Raw genomic sequence first — 22,572 nt, 5'->3', positions numbered from 1 at the left:
AGCAGGCATGTCTTACTGGTGTAAAAGCACAGTGATATGAAGGTCAAATATTTAGGTAGGACATGTGTCAGTGCAGTTGTGCCAGATGATGTAGGTTATCACTGTTTACAGCAAAATCAGCTGATTTCTGATAGTCATGCCATTAGTATGCTATTCTTTGTAACACCACTTTTCATATGTGTTTTAGAATGACTTCCAACTATGAGGTGAAAAAAAGTTGTCACAATAGAAGAAAATTGCACTACATTTTAAAATCTTACTATTTTCACATCTATTGCTTCAGGTGAGCAAAAGAAAAGGTCTAAGTTCATGCAGAACGTTAACTTATGACACAAACTGAAAACAATTTAATTTCTGCCATATCAAACACTGTAAATCTTCTTACTGTTTTCTTTGTGAAAATAGCAAATAAGATTCAAAGAAAGTAAATTTAAAGCTTGAAACATGTAAAAATGAAATATGTATGAAAACACTGGTAAATTTAAGAGATAGTATCTAACAGATGAAGAATGTCAGTCAATGGAGCTACTTAACTCAATATAGACGCAAAGTTTGTAAACTTTCTTTCATGCTTCTCAAGATATATTTTGAGAAATAAAACTGTTTTTCACAGAGAGGCATGGATATTGCGGATTCTTACACAGAAGACTCAAGACTACACATTAACTAGAAAGGGAATTTCAGTCAGTGATACTAAAAGCCAAAACCACCTAACCTCTGTCAGTACCCACTCTGCAGTGGATGATCCCCTTATAATTACAGACAGCATACAGGAACACTACTGTGAACTTGCATAGTGCAATGCAGAGTCCCGGAAATTTTTAACACTATTGTTTCATACAGTTGTCTACAAAGTCTAACAGGAAAAAGAAGTAATGCTGAAGGCTATGTGCTTCTATCATAGCAGAGCAGTGCACAGAAAATCCTGCAATAAGCGCTGTTCAAGAAGAAATCTCTCACCTATGAAAACATGTAATCGCACATATGAAGATTCAACACAAGTTTCAGTCCACTGGGGAAGACCTTGACACTAAGTGATCCAAAGACTACACAGAAGACTCCTCAGTAGAGTATCTCATTCCTACCTTCATAAAAGATAAATGCCCCTACCCAGACAGACACTTGCTCCATTTTAGGGCACATATATTATGAAATAAAGACACTTCACCAATCACATTCACAAAAAAAAAAAACAACAAACAAAATAACCTGTCCTCACACAATACGGAGCTGACAAAAATTCAAGCCTCCAAATGACAAACTCATGTCTTCGGCTTCGCAGATATCATTGAGTTTCATATTCTACACCAAGCACCACATAATCTGAAGAACAACAAAAAAAATTTGTTTCTCTACTTCCCTCCCTCTCATTTTCTACCACAGCCTTGGAGAAGAGCAATGAATCTTGAACATAGAGGTCATAGCTTATATTTTAGAAGTTTTTAAAAGACTGAAAGCTAAAAATTTAGATCCTGACATGGGATACAGGTTTCTTACAAACTGAGTAAATAAACTCTATTACCTTCACAGTTCTTAAGACGCAATATAGAGAAAAACCTTTTGCAAAGGTAAAAGGTCATTTAGATAACAGAACTGTTCCAAAATTCAGTTTGGGTCTTCTTATTCTCAGACCTTAAAGACTCATACCTATGTAAAACTGTTCCCTAGCTAACAAACACAGAATGATAAGGCTCCTTACCAACATCAGTGTCCATAACAGTTCACCTAAAAGCACCGCAAACTGCTAAATGTGAACTACACTGCTGAATGACACAATGCTTTCAAATTTGCATACACAGTATCTAGACAGTAAGAAAACTGAAAATTGCTAACACACGAGTAACAGATATTTCAGGAACCTTCATAAACCAATGATTATTTGGAGGAGCTAGGTAAGATGACGTCCAGAAATCACTTCCAACCTCAACCATTCTAATATTCTGTGATTTGTGACAGAAAAGTACATACTTTCCTGTAACTGAGGGTACAGCCTCGCATCTTCTATTTGTTCTCTGAAGTACATATTAGATTTGGCTTTGCTCAAACACAAAGAGAAATACAATCATCAAAAATGAAAGGAAATTGAGATAAAAGAATGGAAAGACTTGTCCTGCTATTACATAGGGACTTCCCCCAGTACATTTTAATTCTGCTGCTAGTACCTGCTTTGTTGAAGATGGAAAACAAGCATTAGTTTAGAGGAGCTATGAAAACTGCAGAACAGGCACCAATATAGTTATAGAGTAGAAAGTGAAAGAGTCCTTTGGTATTAAAGGAAATTCCTTATGTACCTGGCTCCACACTAAAATGAAAGAGTGTGTGAAGCCTACCTTCCTTATGTTCTTATAAAACATATTAAAAAAAAAAATCTGAAAAAAAGCTAATTATCATATCTGTTGAAAAATCAAGTTCTTAAAATTTAAAAAGCCAACAGATTTACAGGTGCTCGTGTCACTTGAATTCTGTTTTCTTGCATAACCAACTTCTACAACCTCTGAAGCACCAGTTCCGCAGGAAGAAAAGATATTATCTGATCACATGATTAAGAACACCAGTAATAATGGGCTTAATAATAATAGTGTGTATATTTTATACAGCAAATACACTCAGTGTCAGCATAGTGTGGATCATGAGCCTCAACTTCAAACTGCACGCCTCAGATTGTGAGATATATCCCATGTCACTTTTTAAAAATGATTAAACTTGTCACAATCCTTTGATGTAGTCCAGTTGAACAAGCATTATCACATCACACAAGATAGGAAACACAAATCTGGCAGCTAATGCCAACTACTTTTTAAAAAAGTACTTAATCTATTCAGCTGTTCTAAAAACTTGACAAAAAACAGCTCATGTTACCATGCCTAGTTCACAGGCACACTGTAGACTCTAACTCTGTAGCACAGAGACTAGAGACCACATCTTTTCCATACAGCTTGCTCAGCAGTGCTATAGGAAGTGAGCTGTACCAGTTAATTAAGTCCAGTGATTCCAAGCACATTTCTGATTAGAAAACTGACTCAAGGCTGATGACATCTTTGTATTGCATTTCCATTCCCACAGTGCTCAGCTATTCTCCTGTGAAGACAAGATTTCTGTACCAGCATTCCCAGATACAAACCTCATGAGTAAGGTGGAGAAGAAACATTATTCTACTACAGCTTCATATGGCACCTTTAGCACATAGATATCGAAGGAATAGGAATGTCAGTTATATTTTCCCTGTGCATCATCCACAGATTAGTCAAATCAGAATTTTTCATTTCATTTAGGGTTTTTTCCTCTCTTTATTAGCATTGATGAAAATAAACACCTTTCAGAAATATCACACAAAAATAGATTAATACCTTTTAAAAAGGCAAATCAGGAACCAGTATTTCAGGTTGTATTTTTTTATATATAAAAGTAAGCTCTGAAGAGTAACAGCACTACGGTATCATGACAGATCAAGTACTTAATGTTTGGGTCGTTGGTTTTTTTTTTTTGTCTCTCTTTAGAAAAAGGGAGAAATGTAATGTGCCTTTTAAAAATGGTATCAATCAGACAGTACTTTCTCCAGTCTTTCTGTCTTTGAAGCACACGACACAGACAGCTACAAAAAAAAAAAATTTACATTCGGGGGTGTCGTTTGTTTTTTTGTTTGTTTTAACCCACGAGGTACGTTAGTTATCATTGCAGTCACCCAGAAAACGTGGAAGCTATTTCGTCCGGGCACAGGAACGCATCCTTTTGTTCGAGGGCCTCACCTGAGCCTGCAGGAGCTCAGCCGTGGCGCGCAGACCTGAGGGCACACGCTGAGCTCCCGCACTCCAAGGGAACGGGGACGGATAGTGCAAACACCGCCCCCTCTGAATTACGGCGGCGTTTGGGTTTTCCCCTTCTTTTTCCGCGCTGCTTCGCGCAACTTCTCGCCGCCACGGGCTGGTCGGGGAGGCACCCGGCGGGCCCCGTCAGCAGCCCCCGCCGAGGGGCTGCGCCGCAGGCGCCTCCCGGGACCTGCGAGCCCGCTGCCGCGGCAGCACCCGCCCGGCTCGGCTCGCTCGACGCCGTGCGGCGGGCTGCGGGGGTGGCACCGTCTGCCGGGCGAAAAGGCGACCAGAGCCCAGCTGTGACTCACTCGGTGACTCCGTTCTGCGCCAGCCAGGCCGAGCCCCCTCCTCGCCTCAGGCTGACACTGCCGGACAGCCCCTCCGCCACCAAGTCACCCCGAGGAGGCGGCTCCAGCTCCACCCTCCGCGGGCTGAAGGAAGCCCGGTACCCCCGCCCCTTCGCCAGGCCCCGTGGACCTTGGGACCGGGAGCTGCCACCGCCTGCCAGCCCCCACCTTCACCCTTCCCCCCGTAACAACCCTCAGCCCACCCGGAGCACGGCGCCCCACTGACCTGGAGAGATGCTTCAGGATCTGCTTCTTGATAATCCCCGCCATGGTTGTCTGCCGACCCACGCCCCTCACGACAACCAGCCGGGACCGGGGACGCGCCTCATCCCTCCGCCTCCCCCTGCCCGAGGCGGGGAGACCGCCGGGAGCGGAGCGGCTGTCTCCGCTTTCCCTCACTCAGCTCCCGCCGCCATCTTGACTGCAGCATCACCTAGTGACGGGGGGCGGTAACGGGGAGGGACGGAGCCGCAGCCACCACCCCACACAGGCGGGAGGGAGGCGGGGTAGGGGCTTTCACATCCTCCCGCTTGCTTACGGACCCCTCTGTCTGCGGCAGATTCCCTCAGTTCCCTCAGTACCCTCAGCCGCTGCTCGCCCCCGGTCGCACTGACCACTCTTTCTCGGCCGTCCTTTGCTAGCGTCTCCCCGCGTCCCCGCCTGTGGCTCCGTCCCTCCTCCCGCCTGTGGAGCGTGTCCCACGTGGGCCGGTTGTTATTTTTGTTGAAAATCTGTTAAAGTGCCACTAAAAGGCATTGTAGCAACAAGAACGATAACAAAAAATCTGGTTCTCGTATGTAGCGAGAGTTCCTTTTGATAAAATGCTTAGTTACCTACGTGCAGTAATACTTGGCATTAGTAGCTGCAGGTCGTGCTCCTCCCCGGTGATCTGCAGAGCTCACTCACAGAAACAATATTTAAAGTTACTTTATTTTTTTTCAGATAAACACCATTACTCTAGCTATGCTGTAATAAATTCACCTGATTAGCCAAGTGACACATTTGCCCTTTTTATACCACTGTTTCATAAGCAATATTAATTTCCAGCCAGAAAAAGTAATCCTCAAAGATGTTAACAGCTAGGACCCCCAAAATTATTCCCAAAGGATATTCCAAGAAAGCAAAGAAACCCAGAAGCAATAAATTCAACATCTATTCTTCCAGACGAAGGTGGAAGACTTGTTCAGGCAGCAAGCCCTGCCCAAAGAGCCACACGCCTTCTGATCTTGGTGGAGCTGAAAGCCAGGACGGCTGCTGTTCCTACAGCACCACAAAAAGGGAACAAGGTCAGATAAAAGAGAAGAAAAGCTTACTGACAAGACTTATAATGATATAACAATAAATTCATATGTATATACACATATATTTTTCCCTTAACCCAAATTGTTCAGCAATTACTCAAGCCCGCAAGCTTGTGAAATCAGGTGCTTACATTTCACTGGGTATCTGTGGCAAGTATAAAGCCAAGAAGTTATTTTAATTTTGAGATAACATCTCATGCTGTAGCAGCATTTTCAAGTCAATTAAAAAGCAAATATTTGGTATTAGTTTTGTTCATCAAGTAACCCTCTTCTTTAGGGGTCCCTCATTCAGAAAAGGTATCTTGGAGAATTTTAGTGGTGAGTAATCACATACCCTAGAAGTAGTATTAACTGGAAAAGAAGAAGAAGAAAAAAAAGCCCACAATTGTAAAACTAACAAGCTTTTCAGATGTGTCCTCTTTCTGAAGGGTGGTTTGCTACCTCTATAATATAACCTAGAGCTGCACAGGAAATCCAGCAGATATTATTTTCTTTGCTTCTCATATGCCTGACAGATTAATAATTTACATGCAATGAAACAAACCCCCAAGGACCCTTAAGCCAGAAATATGAAGCAGTAACAGAAAAAAAAAAAAAAAAAGGTCAGGAGAGGAACATTTTTGATTTTTCCAGGCATTTAGAAATCAGTCAGTCGTGTAATACTGACCTCATTATACTCTTTAAAGAGATTTAGAAAGTGGGAATGAGCTGTGTATGAAGCTAACATTTTTATTGCACCTTTGAGTTCAATTTTTCTCAACTAGTTAAAAAAAAAGAATCTACCAGCATCTTGGAGAAACTATTCAACATCATTATAGATCAGCTTCTCATCAAAGAAAATACATGGGGCAAGGAAAGCAGGACTCATGCTGTGTGTTCCCCTTCAAGTGTCCTGCAAGTGTAGGTCTGACAGAAAAAAAGGAAAGTCCAGAGGCTCTTCACTGACCTCAGAACTGGAAACCAGAAATATGCCTGTCTGGCAGGGTTGATCTGAATCGTGACCTTACGTCCTCCCATATCCTGGAGCACACTGAATAGAGGAATGGGGGGAGATGAACAGATCAACACCCCAGGGATTAGAAGGGCCTGTCATAAGAAGCCCAGTTTATCCCATAGTTTGAGCAGAGTATCTGACACTTCTATTTAGAGCCTTGTGCAATAGTATCAGGATAACCTGAGACTATGTTTATTAAGACTTTGGACTGATTCCCCAAATCGCAGTTGCATGTTTGTCAGCAAATGAATTTCTGTTAGGATATTCATGATAATTAGACCACCACTATATGAAGATGGTGCTTGATACAATGTCCCAGAGACTGACTTCTCCTTTGAAGAGAAGAAGAAGAATTTATAAAGAACCTGTGAGACTGTCATCAGTTGTTACCTTAATATGATAACTTTGTTGACTACTTTGCAATTATAAACATTGATATGTAGGATTCCTTCATCTAGCAACCAAAGCTCTTTGCTCTTGATTTACTAAAATGACTCCTCACCCAGTGAGGAGAAACTATGTCACAGAAGAAGAAAAGGGATGGATATAGTGGCAGATCATAACATAGAATCACATAGAATAGTTAGGATTGGAAAGGACCTCAAGATCATCCAGGCTTTCAGGTCTGCACACAGGGACACCCCTAACCCTAATCCTAACCCTAACCCTAAACCTATGTTACCCAAGGCTCTGTCCAACTTGGCCTTGAACACTGTCAGGGATGAAGCATTCACAGCTTCCCTGGACAACCCATTCCAGTGCCTCACCACCTTCACAGTAAAGAACTTCTTCCTTATATACAATCTAAACTTCCCCTGTTTAAGTTTGAACCCGTCAGTACAGTCCCTACTGAAGAGTCCCTCCCCAGCATCCCTATAGGCCCCCTTCAGACACTGGAAGGCTGCTATGAGGTCTCCATGCAGCTGCCTCTTCTCCAGGCTGAACAGCTCCAACTTTCTCAGCCTGTCTTCAAACGGGAGGTGCTCCAGTCCCCTGATCGTCCTCATGGCCCTCCTCTGGACTTGTTCCAACAGTTCCATGTCCTTTTTATGTTGAGGACACCAGAACTGTACACAATACTCCAAGTGGGATCTCATGGGAGCAGAGTAGAGGGGCAGGATCACCTCCTTCGACCTGCTGGTCATGCTCCTTTTGATGCAGCTCAGGATACGGTTGGCTTTCTGGGCTGCAAGAGCTCACTGAAGCTGGCTCATGTTAGGTTTCTCTTTGACCAACACCCCCAAGTCCTTCTCTGCAGGGCTGCTCTGAATCTCTTCTCTGCCCAACCTGTAGCTGTGCCTGGGATTGCTCTGACCCAGGTGTAGGACCTTGCACTTGGCATGGTTAAACTTCATAAGGTTGGCATCAGCTCACCTCACAAGCGTGTCAAGGTCCCTCTGGATGGCATTCCTTCCCTCCAGCGTACCAACTGAACGACACCAGCCTGGTGTCATAAGCAAACTTGCTGAGGGCGCACTCAATCCCACTGTCCATGTCACCGACAAAGATGTTGAACCAGACCAGTCCCAACACCAATCCCTGAGGGATACCACCAGTCTCCAGCTGGACATTGAGCCATTGACCACAGCTCTTTGTGTGTGGCCATCCAGCCACTTTATCCACCGAGTGGTCCACGTATCAAATTGATGTCTCTCCAATTTAGGGACAAGGATGTTGTGTGGGACAGTGTTGAATGCTTTGCACAAACCCAGGTAGATGACATTAACTGCTCTACCCCTGTCCATCAGTTCCGTAGCCCCATCATAGAAGGCCACCAAATTGGTCAGGCATGTATCGCAATGGGTCCTTGCGATCTGGATCCTGCTGACCTGGACCCCAACCCACCAGTTTTCCATGCTGGTGGTCCCCATGGACCTGCCTGGTGATGCCTGCACAATGTCTGGCCCTTTTCATCCCATCAGACCTGATCCTGACCCTGACTTGAGGATTGACCTGTGTGCTTGACTTCAGACCTGCTTATCATCACACACCTGCCTTATGAGCTGGGCTCTGGGCTGCCCTTCCCATCCCTACCTGCCTTGCTCCCTGGCTGGAGGCAGTGGGTTATGCTCTGGCTGGCCACAGCATCCCCCTCAGCTCCTGGCTTCCCTCCCTTACGAAGCAGCTGGCATCAAGAAAGAACCCCACTTCTGAGAGTATCCAGGATACTAAGAGGATCTCAAGAATAATTTTGGTTTGTATTTAACACATGTAATTTCTAGGGCCTATTTGTGAACACTTGCAATTGGATAGAAGACCCAAGAACCCAAGGATGTACAGAGTTTCCCATCAGGCAGTCATGTCATCCATCAGCCTGCCCTCCACCATCACATAAATGAGGAAGTGCGCATGGGGTTCAGGTGATGGATGCTAAGCCCAAGGTAACGTGCCCCTGTGTCAGGGTCAAAGAATGCAGTAACTTCTTCCTTAAGGGTAACTTTCTTTGGATGCTCTAGACAGCCTGCAAATTCTGTCACCGGCACCATTCAATCATCCTGAAGCTGCACGTTCCCACAGAGCAGAGCAAATAAGCATCTGTGTGCTTTGTATAGCATGTGCAGACAGAATTTGGCTTTTTATGTGGTCATGTGGATTTCTTAACTGTAAAAACTGTAATGGAGTTGAGAGGGGAAAAAAAGGCAACTACAAGAGCCCAAGTGACTTCATGAAACATGAATGTCACAGAATAACAAAATTACTGGTTTTCCCATTAAATAAAGCAGTAGGAAATGTGGAAAAAGAACAGATAAAATGTGACCTAAGAAGCTCTGATTTAATTTCAGTGAGTGCTTTGTTTCATACTTACAGAATAAGACAACCAGTATGGTCCTATGCAGATAATGCAAAAGATACCGCAAACGCACAAGATTCACATAATCTGACAGACCATTGCTCAAAGTTAAAGAGCATCACTAAGTATCAATTTTAAGCTCTTGTAAGGGGAAATGTATGAGGTTTGCTACCACCTGGACCTTTGAAAGTTCTATTCATGTTTCCTTGCTACATTACTGACTTTGTGACATACCTGTCAACAGCAACAGAAAATACTATCAGAAGTGTTACTGCAATATAGGAATGAGTACGTAAACAAACTCACTAAATATCTATGAGTTACCCTCAGTGAGCAATGACAGTAAATATACCAACTGTAGTTCCCAGAGATTTTAAATATTTATGTACATCAACCACTACACATAAATCTAAGTGAACTGTTAGAAGCCTGGTGCTTGTCCTGTGGGTCATTAAAAAGAAAAAAAAACCCCAACAAACCAAACCAGAGTACCTCTGAATTAAATTATATCAGATGAAGTCTCATAGAGCTGGAGTAAGTATCTGCAAGAGAAAAAGTAATCAAATTCTGGCTTTCTTCTTTATTTTTACAAGGCAAAAGTTAGCAATAGCTATGATTCCTTATGTCTAAATTATTCTTCTAAGAACTTACTATTATTAATAAAGTAAAAATTATGTGATTTAGGAACAATATTTTATATTTCTCCATAACACTGTGAATACCTAAAGCATTTATCAATTCTATGGTTTGCGTACTTTGGGGTTTAATTACAGAACCAAAATTGACTATTACTATACCTGTCAGTGGGTAAAGAAGGAGAGCAACCAACACTTTACAGTGTTCTTTAAAACAATGCATAAACTCCTGTACTGGAAAAACAGTATTTTATTAATTCCTGTGACCTGTCCCTAAAGAACCAGAGAATGCATCAGCTAGAGTGGGGATTAAGGAGGCTTCTCTTAAGACACTGACAAGCACATAAAGAGGATTGGTTGCAAAGCAGATTGCTGTGTGTTCTACTGAACATCCTGGCTCATAGGAAGACATTTGGTACTTGCTAGGGTTAAAGAGTCATCATACAGAGTTGCAGTTATTTTTAAGTTCTGGTATTTCCCAGAAAACAAATTACATACAGATACAATTACATACTTTAATGGAGTTTACATTTTATTGGATAACAACAAAGATACTAGTAATGATAAGTTAAAACATATAAATAAAATCATAAATCATAGAATGATTTCTTCCTGGAGCAAGCTCAGGGGGGACCTCATCACAGTATTCCAGTACAGTGGCTGCAATGATGATGGAGGCTCTTTCCTCACAAAAAGACAAGGGGCTAGAGGCATAAGTTGCACCAGGAGAGGTTTCATCTTGATACAAGAAACTTTTTATAGTAAGACCAACTAAGCACTGGAACAACCTCTCCAGGAAAGTGGTGAAGCCCCCATCACAGAAGTTTTTCATGACAGGTTGCTACATCATCTCACTTAGGCTCCCTTTTCCATGGAAAGCTGGACCAGATGATGTTCTGAGGTCCCTCCCAGCTCGGGCTGTTCTATGGTTCTATAAGGGTGTATGGTATTTGACACAGACTCCAGTATAACAAAACCTGCTCAGTGCCAGCGAACACCAGTAGCACAGGGGTTTATGCTAGTTAGAATTAGTGTTAATTACAGCAAAGTTAGAACAACAGTAAAACGACGATGATGGAATGTTAAGATCCTCCTCCCTTTCCATTCGGTATCATCCTTGCACGCTATGTTCCCGCATTCTGCGGTTCAACTCCTCCCGACGGCGCTGCGTTCCCGTACCCCCGCCGATGCCGCACCGAACCGACACGGCCACCCGCGGGCAAGAGGCTCCTTCAGCAGCGGGGTGTGACCTTACACACACCAGGGAAGGTCTTGCCTCCCCTTCTCTGCATTCTCCCCACCACGGGCTCTCGCGGTAGCAGGGCTGGGGCGGTGCGGGGCTGCCCGTACCTGCAGCATGCGGCAGCGCCCCAATAGACAGCCACCACAGCGCCGGCTGACTCAGCACCCCCCGTTACCACCCCCGCCCGGCTCTTTGACGAGCGCTTCCGGGTCACACCAGACCAATAGCCTCGACGGCTTCCCTCGCGTCACCAGCGCTACGTGAGCGGAGCGCGTCACGCGCCAGAGCCCGGCACGCAGCCGGAAGTGGTGTTCCGCGGCTCTCCGGATCCCGTCACGCCGCGCGCGCGCTGCCCCTGCGGTCTATGGTAACCATAGAGATCCACGGCGGTGGCGGATCAATACTGGGACGGCGGCGGCCGTGGCGCCGTGGGGAACATGGCGACGCTGGTGCTGGATAACGGCGCTTACAATGCCAAGATCGGCTACAGCCACGCGAACGTCAGGTGAGCGCCCGGGAAAGGGCGGGGCGGGCAGGCGTCCTCTTTGTGTTGCGCCGGCACCCGCTCGGCCCGGCTAGGCGCACCCACCAGCCCCGCAGCCGCCGCCCCGCAAACACAGCCCGGCAGCGGCTCGCGGGCCGCCGGTGCGCCTGCGCCAGCCGCGGACAGCCCCGGTCTGGCCCCAGCCCCGGCCGGCCCCGCCCCCGGCCCTGCGGCACGTGCCGGAGCGCAGGAGGGGCGGGTCAGGGCTCGGAGCGGTCGCAGGCTGTGGTTTTACGGTGTTGAGGGTGTGGGGTAGGGGTTGTAAGGGAGAGTTTATTTTACCGAACGGTGCCTCGTCTGCACCTGATGTGTCAGAAGTGAGGGGTTTTCCCTCCTAACTGGCCCAATTAAATGGATTAAACTTAAAATACGTCCCCAGAATACTGCTGAAAGTATGCTACTTAATGATAGTAATGTAAGGACGGTGAGTGTGCCTCGTATTGTGATGAATAGGAAACTTTCCAATCTTTTCCAGCGTTATTCCTAACTGTCAGTTCAGATCAAAGACTGCACGCTTGAAAACCTTTACGGCAAATCAACTGGATGAAATTAAAGATCCCTCTGGGCTTTTTTATATTCTGCCCTTTCAAAAAGTAAGTAAGATACCCTGAGTTTAACGTTATAGACAAATGCAAAATAGGAATGGTTTTCACACAGGGTGGCCCAACTGCAGGGTTATATGTAGTATCGTGCAAGAATTATGTTCAGCAGTGTGGAGTTTAAAAATCATAGAATCAGCCAGGGTGGAAAAGACCCTTAAGATAATGTGCAACTGTTACCCCAGCACTTCCAAGTACACCACTAAACCATGTCCCTAAGCCACCACACCTACAGGTGTTTTAAATACCCCCAGAGCTGGTGATTGCACCACTTCCAGGGGCAGCCTGTTCCAATGCTTGATGACCCTTTTGCTGAAAAAAATGTTTCCTAATATTCAATCTAAACCTGCCCTGGCGCAGCTTGAGAACATTTCCTCTTGTCCTGTCAACCTCCTTTCAAGTAGTTGTAGAGAGAGATAAGGTTCCTCCCCAAGCCTTCTCCAGACTAAACAACCCCAGTTCCCTCAGCTGCTCCTCATCACACTTGTGCTCCAGACCCTTCACCAGATTCACTGCCTTTTTCTAGACCCGCCCCAGCACCTCAATGTCTCTCTTGTAGTGAGGGTCCCAGAACTGAACACATCATTCATGGTGCAGCCTCGCCAGTGCTGAGTACAGGGGGATGTTCACTGCCCTGGCCCTGCTGGCCACACCAGTGCTGATACAAGCCAGGATGCTCTTGGACCTCTTGGCTGCTGGGGTAGAAACTGGCATCCCCAGGTCCTTTTTCTCCAAGCAGCTTTCCAGCCACTCTTCCCCAAGCCTGTAGTGTTGCATGGGGTTGCTGTTGCCCAAATGCAGGACTTGGCACTTTGCCTTTTTGAACCTCATGCCATTAGCCGCAGCCCATTGACCCAGATCCCTCTGCAGAGCCTTTATATCCTCCAGCAGTTCAACACTCCCAGCCAACTTGGTGTTGTCTGCAAACTTACTGAGGGTGTGCTCAGTCCTCTCATCTGGATCATCAGTGAAGATATTAAACAAAATTGGCCCAAATTCTGAGCCCAGGGGAACACCTCTTGGGACAAGCTGCCAGCTGGATTTAACTCTGTTCATCACCATTCTTTGTGCACAGACATCCAGCTGGTTTTTGTCCCAGCAAAGATTACACCTACCCAGGCCAGTTTCTCCAGCAGAATGCTGTGGAAAACGGTATCGAAGGCTTTACTAAAGTCTAGATAGACAACATGCACAGTCTTTCGCTCACCCACTAATTGGGTCACCTTGTTGGAGGAGATGAGTTTAGTCGAACAGGATTTGCCTTTCATAAATCCGTGGTAACTGGGCTTGATCACTTAGTTGTTGTGATGTGTGATGGCACTCAAGATGATCTGCTCCATAACCTTTCCCAGCACCAGGATCAGACTGGCTTCTGTCAAAGAAAATAACGTATACAGGAAACACAGTTTGGTTTTGTAGTGTAGTAACTAATGTGTTGATGGAAGTATTTGTAACATTCTTTAGCCTATGTAACATTTACTCCTTAGCATAGAAATGTGAATTCAGGCATGTTTACTTTCAAGTTTCTTTCTATTACCTGTCTAGAATTATTTGACATTTTTTTATTTCTAGCATATTTTTTTTAAGCATGATTCTTTTTTCTAAATAGTGTATTTTTTTTTTCCTAAATTCCTACAGGGTTACTTGGTGAACTGGGATGTCCAGAGACAGGTTTGGGATTATCTTTTTGGAAAAGAAATGTACCAAGTAAGAGCCTTTTTTGAGTATAGATTTTGTGTGGGCTTAATAATGACTAATGGAATTAACATAAGTACATCAAGTATTAAACAGAACCAGTGAGCTTACTGTTCTCTTTGAATGTGTGTTCAGTTAGGAATCAGATTTATTTTTTTGCAAACTTAAGAAAATTTTTACTTTGAGCTCTGGTGTAAGAATTTACAAAACATTTACATTTCTTAGCCTTGTGTGTATTTGTACTGAGTTTAGTTCACATGTTAGAGTCACGTCAATATAATTAAAAGTTCAAGTTAGTAAGAAATAATAATAACTAGAGACAGATAAAATGTGGTTTAGAGATCAAGAGACTGTTGATGCAAAAGAGAGTGGTGAGCTAGATCCGTGGGACATCTTTAGCAAAACACTTTCTACCTATGAGTAAGTTGAATGTATAAGATATAAATATCTGATGCTTAATCTTTCTTATTTATCGCATGAACTGGATTTAACACAAGAAGTACAATAAGGCTTCCGTTTTATTTTCTTCTTTAAAAAAAGTCACATACTCTGAAAGTTTTTAGTCTTTGTAACACCTAGGAGAGAGAATGGTACTGAAAATGAAAGTAATGCCTCAAAATACCCTAAGACTCCACACATAAACATATGCAGTGCTGGCTTTTGGTGCTTAGCTTTCATTTTAGTTTTGGAACTACATTCAATTTACTCATGGTTTCAAAGAGAATTTGTTTTAATTCTTTTTCATGAGTGAAGAGTACAGAGATACAGCTGGTGACACGTTTAGGGCCATATCAGTTATGACTGAAGCAACCCTATGAAGTTCTCCCTAAAGGCGTTTGAGATACCAGTAAACACAGAAATTCCAGGATCTTTGGCTGGCCTCATTAGAGGTCACTGGAAGTTTTATTATTGATTCTACTTCACGCAGGACTTCGTCTTTGATTATTAGGTAAATAATTTTGTGATGTAAGTGCTGAGCTGTTAAAGAGACATATCTTTCTGTAGTTGACAGGATTAGCATAAAGTATTATATATTAGTATTGCACTTTATGGGTATCTCTTTAAAATGTTGGATTATGATTTGTAAGGATGGTCAGGAGCAGATTATGCAGGTGTTCCTTTCTATTACATTTATACCCATTACTTTGATAAAGTTGTATCACTGCTCATGAAGTCTTCAAAAAACCTAAAACTTTCTAAATGTAGTTTCTACAAACAAATACAGCAAGTGGTAATCATGTCTTCAAATTCACATGATCTTCATCTGCTGCAAAATATGGTAGCAGAGTATTAAATTTTGTGTAATGACCATCTTAATGTACTTTTTCATAGGTGGACTTTGTAGATACCAATATTATTATTACTGAACCTTATTTTAACTTCACTTCCATACAAGAATCCATGAATGAAATTCTGTTTGAAGAATATCAGTTTCAAGCAGTTCTTAGAGTAAATGGTGAGTCTGCCTCCTTCTAGTTTGTATTTATATATTTTGAAGGTTAACCAACCTTGTGAATAAATACGTGAATAATCATGCATACATATGCACACACGCGTATATATAAAGGTAGTAAAAAAAATTACTTTGTGTCCCTAGGTTTTGAGTAATATGCTCCTGATATGTACTCCAACCGGATTAAAGAGTTTATTTTTTTTGTAAGAAATTTCAGCTATACTCTTAGACTACTTTCTAGGGCTGTCATGGTATATAACTAAAGAAAATTTGAGGAGAGTCAGGATGATAGAGATAACAGATGGATTTTGAAACAGGATAGCCTTTGAGAGAGGCTACCAAAAATTTGCATGAAGTCTTAGATAACTTTCCTTCTTTTTTTCTTTGAGGGGGGACTGGGGGGGAAGTGAAACGGGGAGTAGGGTGGCTTTTTGTTTGTATTGGCAAATAAAATGCAGCGTTACAGTAACGAAATGTATCTTTCAGGCAATATGTAAATAACATCATAGTCCTCCTGAAAGATAGCTGGACATATGGTACTCCTTTAGATAGCTTTGATAAATTGTGGTGTGATCAGTCTGCTTGGGCCTTAGGAAACTGAGCATGGGCTGGCATTATTGAAATAGAATAAATGGGGGCATATATTATACTTAATTTTATCTGTTGTCAAAATTAATTCATGTGTTGGCTGTAGTATTATTGATTGAAATCTCTGAAGTCTGTCAAAGGCATTTAAAATACGAAGCAAGTACATTTTCATGTCAATGTAAGTTCTAAAAGTGTATATTCATATAAAAATTGAGTGCAATTTTCTGTATTTCAGCTGGAGCTCTTAGTGCACATAGGTATTTCCGGGATAATCCATCTGAGCTATGTTGTATCATTGTGGACAGTGGATACTCTTTTACACACATTGTACCTTATTGCAGAAGTAAAAAGAAAAAAGAGGCAATCATCAGGTAAGTTGCAGTATATATTTTCTAGAAGAATTGTTTGCTATGCCTGAAGTCAATAATGACAGAATTCCTTGTGTTACTCCTTTTCTGTAGGATTAATGTTGGAGGAAAACTCTTAACCAACCATCTCAAGGAGATAATCTCTTACAGGTAAAGCATGCTGATCATCATCTTGAGACCTGTTATGAAATGAGCTAGAAGTTTGTGAGGATATTCTTACTGGTTCTGTGTATTTTAGATTAAATGCTGTTTAAATGATAAAGGGGTTTTTGCCTGTTATAATCTGCTAGCTGCCATCTTGAGCTTAAGATCAAGATGAATTAAGATGATCTTAAACTCTTTGAAAACTAATAACCTAATTCTTCAAAGTGCCAGAACATCTAACGTTGCTGAGGTTACCCGTGTGTTCACAATTATACAAGACCTTACGTATTTTCTGAGATGTCTCAGTAGATCATCAGTCAGTTTGCTAACTGATTCTATCAATACCACAAATAAAAAGGATCCATTAGCTTGGAACTTTAGATAAAGTTCTTCGCTAGTAGAGCTGGTTGCAGGATTATGGCTATACTTGTTATGAAGACATTGCACAAATGCAGGTAGATGTTTGTGTTTACTGAACTGTGAAGTAGGAAAGCATTAAACTCCAGCAGGCCACGAATGCTTTTGTAAATTGAATGCAAGTTTTAGATATTGAAAGAGTTGCTTTCTGTGATTTGAAAACTATGGTTGCTCATCTCCAGTGGAAGACTGGACAGGTAATGCTAAGAATTATTCTCTAACTTCTGTGGTTTTGGTTTTTGTTTTTCTTAGGCAACTGCATGTTATGGATGAAACACATGTAATTAATCAAGTGAAAGAAGATGTGTGTTATGTTTCTCAAGACTTTTACAAGGACATGGACATTGCCAAGTATGTATACAATAGTACTATATGTACAAATAGATTATTCAGAAGTACCAACTTTTAGAAACAAATAAAGCTATACTCTTAGTCAGAAATTTTCACAGTTAAGTCAAAGGAAGTTTTGTCAACAGAAAATAGTTGGAACTTAGAACTTGTTCTTTATTCTGTTGTATTTTACATTTTTCTCTTTCAGATTGAAAGGAGAGGAAAATACTGTAATGGTAGATTATGTTTTGCCAGACTTCAGCACAATCAAAAAAGGATTTTGTAAGGTAATAATAGTGTGGCTTTTGAAGTATATTTTTTGAATTGTTCCCCTGTACAAGTTTAGCAGGGGGGTTGAAAAGACTTATTTTTTTCTAATGCTGTGTTGTAACTTCTAACTTAAATGGTAAAGATTTCCTTAGGAAGTTGAGCTGAAAATTAAATACTATTTTTTCAGTATATAACATTTTATGTTTAATAATTATTTTTATGGTTGTGCTCTGTCATACAACCCATCCATACCATTATTGGGGTGTATTTTTTAAAGTTAAGTTGGAAAATGTTTCCTCTGCTTTGATGCTTGTTTCTAAGTCTCTCTGAATTTCATGTAGATACCTTAATAGGTAGAAGGTTGAAAGTCATGTTATAGAAGACCCTGAAAAGTCTTAATACCAGTGAAGACAATTTAACAATTTTATTTCACTTACCAAGTTTGCCATAGTTTCAAAAGCAGTCCCAATATTGCAGTCTTGTGTGTACCTATTTTATTTTGCTTCAGGCAAAACTGTAGTTGATGAGGGTAAAGTCACTGCAGATTTAACACCAGAGTATGCATTATTCTTAAGATTTGTTGGTAATACAACTTTACATAGAATATACTGCCTACCTCTGCAGTACATGAAGAAGATTAGCTGAATACTCTAGGATGTGGCTTCTTTTCTTAAGCAGTGGCTACTATTCATGTCTTTAATTTAGCCAAGGGAAGAGATGGTGTTAAGTGGAAAATACAAGACCGGTGAACAAACACTTCGTCTAACAAATGAAAGATTTGCAGTTCCAGAAATACTCTTCCATCCTTCAGATATTGGTATTCAAGAGATGGGAATTCCGGAAGCTATTGTCTATTCTATTCAGAATTTACCTGAAGGTATAACCTTAGAAGTATTTTCAAAAAATGTGTGGTTTGGTGGTTTTTGTTAGGTTTGATTTTTTTTTTTAAGTATCTAAAGTGTTTTAAGAAGCTGGTACTGTCAATATACCACTTACTAAGTTACAAACTGTTCTGTCTTCTGGTGTGTGTCGTATACTCTAGACCTTCTTGTCTACAAGACTCTCTGTTAGGGAAGCAGTTTTGTGATGATTCATGGATCAATTTCTACTTTCAACTAATCACTGTAGACTTCACTCCTCTTAACACCCTTTTCTAACGTGACCTATCCGTCTTTGACACCACTGATGGGATATACTTGAAATTAGCTTTAGTTATGTTTTAAAATACCTTTCTTTATTTGGAAAAAAAAAACTGATGAAAAAAACTGATGAAAAAAATGAAACTGACCCAACTTAGTAATTTAAGCACCTTTGTGCTTAATGCTTTGTGACTGCTGTTTGTGAGGAGTAATACTAAAGCTTTCATTTTACAGATGAGGTACATGTAATTAATGTTATTACTACAAAGAAGACTTTCTTAGGTTCTGTGATGCCACATACATATGGTGGCATTGAGGCTATTATTTAGTACTCTTAAAAAAATTGTATCATTTAAAATACCCTTTGAAAAGGGAATTGTGTTGGCAGACATGGAACTTAATAGGTAATGTAAGAAAACAGTAGTTACGGCAGTCAGATTCTAAAAAAGCACAAAGAACAGGGGGATTTATAATTTTCATTTATTTCTCAATATAAGTATTTAACTGATGTAATCGTTAGATGATCATAAAATTCTTCTTGCATATTTTTTACTTCTGTTCTAAGTGGGGAATAAAACTTGAATCTTTAAGCGTATATTCAGTCTGTAACTACAGATTTACTTCCTTTACAGAAATGCAGCCTCATTTCTTCAAGAACATAGTCCTGACTGGGGGAAACACCCTTTTTCCAGGCTTCAGAGATCGGGTTTATTCTGAAGTTCGATGCCTTACTCCAACTGATTATGATGTGTCCGTTGTTCTTCCTGAAAAGTGAGTTCTACACTGTATAGAACAAGCTTTGTTCTTCTAGCAGAACAAGCTATGAAGTAGGATTTCTTTTGCTGGTTCAAACTAAAACCGGAGGTTTGGGTTAGATATAAGGAAGAAGTTCTTTACTGTGGGGGTGGTGAGTCACTGGAACAGGTTGCCCAAAGAAGTGGTAAATGCTCTGTCCCTGGCAGTGTTCACGACCAGGTTGGACAGAGCCTTGGATGACATGGTCTAGGGTGAGGCATTCCTCCCCATGGCTGGGGAGTTGGAACTAGATGATATTAAGGTCCTCTCCAACCATAACTATTCTATGAATCTAATCTATTATTACTAAGACAAAGGGGTTAATTTAAGTATTCACTGAACCAGAACTGTACAAGAAGAATGTTTTAAATGAGTGTATTTTCAGACAAACCAGTTAAATTAGGGACCACCTGCTTGCCCTGTACTTTAGGTAATAAAGTTAAGCATAGAAATGTTTTCAGGATCAGTCTTTGGAGCGTAAATAGGTAAATAAGACTGTATTGTGGATTATGTGGATATATAAGTATGCAAGATAAGAGTTTAATCTTTTACTTAAAAGATTTGACAGCATATGAATGCTGCCATATCATTATTAATGTAGTCACTTCAGGGATTTGGAAGGGGTAACACCTTAGCAGAGAGAAAGTACACAGCTGAGACAAAACACGTGTATCGAAAGAACAACGAAATCTTTACTTTTTAAAAAGTACTATTGGAGAGTACTTTTAAATATTATGAAGAATCATTATCTGTGTAACATAAATATAAACAATATCTTCTTATCCCGCCCTCTTCACACCTGCCTCCTGCACTTGTTTATAACAGTCAGTCAGCCCTGCTAAAATTTCAGACTTTGTCTCAGAGCTTGTCTGGAGCTGGGTGGTTTGATTTAGCAATCAAAAGTATATTTTTAAATAGGATAAATAAAAGTCTTGGAAATCATCACTGCATACTTCTGTTTGAAATGTACTTACTGTTACTCATTTATAACTGTTCATTTTTCAGCCCTATTACTTATTCCTGGGAAGGTGGGAAGCTCATTTCTGAAAATGATGATTTTGAAGACATGGTAGTTACTAGAGAAGATTATGAAGAACATGGACACAATATCTGTGAAGAGAAATTTGACATATAGGCAGTATAGTTGAATATTTTGTTATTCCATTGTTTCAGTCAGAATGGAACTCTTTGAAGTACAACCTGTTTCCTGTCAGTTAGGATTGTGTTTTAGCTTTCCTGTATTTAGAGTGGGTTGGAGAAAATAATTTTCCAAGTTTAAAAATGAATTTTACAAGCCTAATACTATGAAGTAATACGTTCACTGTCATTTCACTGTGTTCTCATCTTTTACTGATAGCTTCACTGTATTCTTACTGCAGAAAAACTCAGTGCATGGGGCAATAAAAATACTGAATGCTTGTGCTGGTGTGACATTAATACATAGTGAGAAGAAATTGAGTTGTCTGGGGGTTTGTTGCGGGGGGGGATTTTTTTATTCCCAAATGAATATTATTCCAACTTGTGCATGCAGTTAAATGGACATTAAACACATCTCAAAAGTTCTCTCCTGAGATTGCCTGTCCTGAAAAAGATGTGATGGTTGGAGGCCATCTTGGGAAAAGCAATCACAAAATGATTGAATTTTGAGTTTTTGGAGAAGTCGGGAAGAAAGTCAGCAAAAGCTCCACCTTGAACTTCTGGAGAGCTGACTTTGGCCTGTTTAGTTTCCTAGCTGGGAGAATTCCTTGAGAAACATTACTGAGGGACAAAGGGGTCCAGGAAGGCTGGACACTCTTCAAGAATGAAATCCTTAATGTGCAGGAGCAGGTACTCCCTATGTGCCAAAAATCAAACCAGTGGGGAAGACCAGACTGGCTGAACAGGGAGATACTGCTGGAACTTCGGAAAAAAAAAATTTCTCATCTGTGGAAGAAGGGACAGTTACCCAATGAAACGTACAAGGGTGTTGTTAGGTTATGCACAGAAAGTTAGAAAGGCGAAGGGACAGATGGAACTAAATCTGGCCACTGCCATAAAAGATAATAAAAAATACTTTTACAAATATATTAGCAATAAAAGGAGGGCCAAGGAGAATCTCCATCCTCCACTGGATAGTAGGGGAAACCTAGTGACTGAGGACGAAGAAAAGGCTGAGGTACGTACTGCAGCTTTTGCCTCAGTCTTTAGTCAGACCAGCCATCCTCAGGTTACTCAGTTCCCTGAGTTGAATGGCAGAGATAGGGAGGTCCTCAGTGATACGATTTAGTGGCGGTCTTGGCAGTCCTGGGGTAATGATTGGACTTGGTGATCTTAAAGGTCTTTTCCAACCTAGCTGATTCTGTAATTCTGTGATTAACGTTCTATGAATGGAAGCAAGTCTCCTCATTCTGAAGGTGCATCACTTGTTCTCTGATTAAGAGTGCACTGGAAAGTACCTCCAGCCTAAACTTTTCTCTCTCTAAATTTTGTACTTCAAAATAAATTCATATTGACAATTGATAGCTCTGTGCTAGAAATCATAAATAGAAATGAACTGCAAGTTTCCGTTCCAGATGATTCTGTGTCAAATATTGTTAAAAAATAACCAACAGAACTGTCTAAGGTCCAGTAAAGTTTTCCTAATTTTGGAATGTAACTGAAAGTCTAACAACAAAGACCAGTAATCTGTAGTTCACTAAATAGTCTTGTTCAGTAGACCCTCATAAACATAAAACACCACATTTCTTTCAACAGAAGACTGAAAATAAGCAGATCCTGCTGTCAGGGTGAGTAAGGCAGGGCTCTGAAGAGCCCTCCTTTTACAGAACTGGATCTATCTTGGCTTCTTGTCCCTGAAGGAAACCACTTGACAGCTGTAAACTCCTGCTGCTCACTTTTTCCTTACTGCTTGATACCTGGTTCTACACCCACTGAGATGCCTCTTCCTTATGAAAACACTATGAAATGACAGATCAATTAATTGCTTTTTACACAGTACTTTCTTACCCCTTTAAATTAGTACAAGAAAATTCTTAGCAAGTCACAAAGTGCAATAATTTGTTTTTTAAAAAGTTTTTCCCAAAGCAGTTCCCAGTCCATCTAGCCTACAAATTGCCATGTTGCCATTCCTC

The 22,572-nt window shown here is 41.3% G+C and overlaps 2 protein-coding genes and 1 long non-coding RNA gene across 4 annotated transcripts in view; 1 reads left to right on the top strand and 2 right to left on the bottom strand.

Annotated features, from left to right (window-relative positions):
* BLTP3B (bridge-like lipid transfer protein family member 3B) overlaps positions 1-4,707 on the bottom strand; it is a 62,081-nt gene extending 57,374 nt beyond the window's left edge. For both annotated transcript variants that reach the window (XM_061476438.1, XM_061476437.1), the window contains exon 1: positions 4,383-4,707. Coding sequence is in view for 1 of the 2 variants with exons in the window: in XM_061476437.1 (XP_061332421.1) it covers positions 4,383-4,426 (44 nt within the window). In the remaining variant the exon portion in view is untranslated. The remainder of the gene's footprint in view (positions 1-4,382) is intronic.
* Positions 4,708-5,150: 443 nt separating this feature from the next.
* LOC133281172 (uncharacterized) lies at positions 5,151-5,954 on the bottom strand. The gene is made up of 2 exons (XR_009747407.1): positions 5,589-5,954; positions 5,151-5,416 (listed from the first exon to the last, which is right to left on the bottom strand). It is a non-coding gene; the product is annotated as an uncharacterized LOC133281172 (long non-coding RNA).
* Positions 5,955-11,423: 5,469 nt separating this feature from the next.
* On the top strand, positions 11,424-20,881 carry ACTR6 (actin related protein 6). Its single transcript, XM_061476320.1, has 11 exons — positions 11,424-11,625; positions 12,140-12,257; positions 13,902-13,970; positions 15,291-15,414; positions 16,235-16,370; positions 16,461-16,517; positions 17,181-17,279; positions 17,467-17,545; positions 18,234-18,405; positions 19,300-19,438; positions 20,468-20,881. Exons 1-11 carry the CDS (start codon positions 11,558-11,560, stop codon positions 20,595-20,597), a joined length of 1,191 nt encoding a protein of 396 aa, XP_061332304.1. The 5' UTR covers positions 11,424-11,557; the 3' UTR covers positions 20,598-20,881.
* The last annotated feature ends 1,691 nt before the right edge of the window (positions 20,882-22,572 follow it).

Source organism: Pezoporus flaviventris, unplaced genomic scaffold, assembly GCF_033815535.1.
Source record: "Pezoporus flaviventris isolate CSIRO_AGI_PZ_B2104156 unplaced genomic scaffold, CSIRO_AGI_Pfla_v1 ptg000096l, whole genome shotgun sequence".
Classification (NCBI taxonomy): domain Eukaryota; kingdom Metazoa; phylum Chordata; class Aves; order Psittaciformes; family Psittacidae; genus Pezoporus; species Pezoporus flaviventris.
This window is presented reverse-complemented; position numbering and strand designations above follow the sequence as displayed.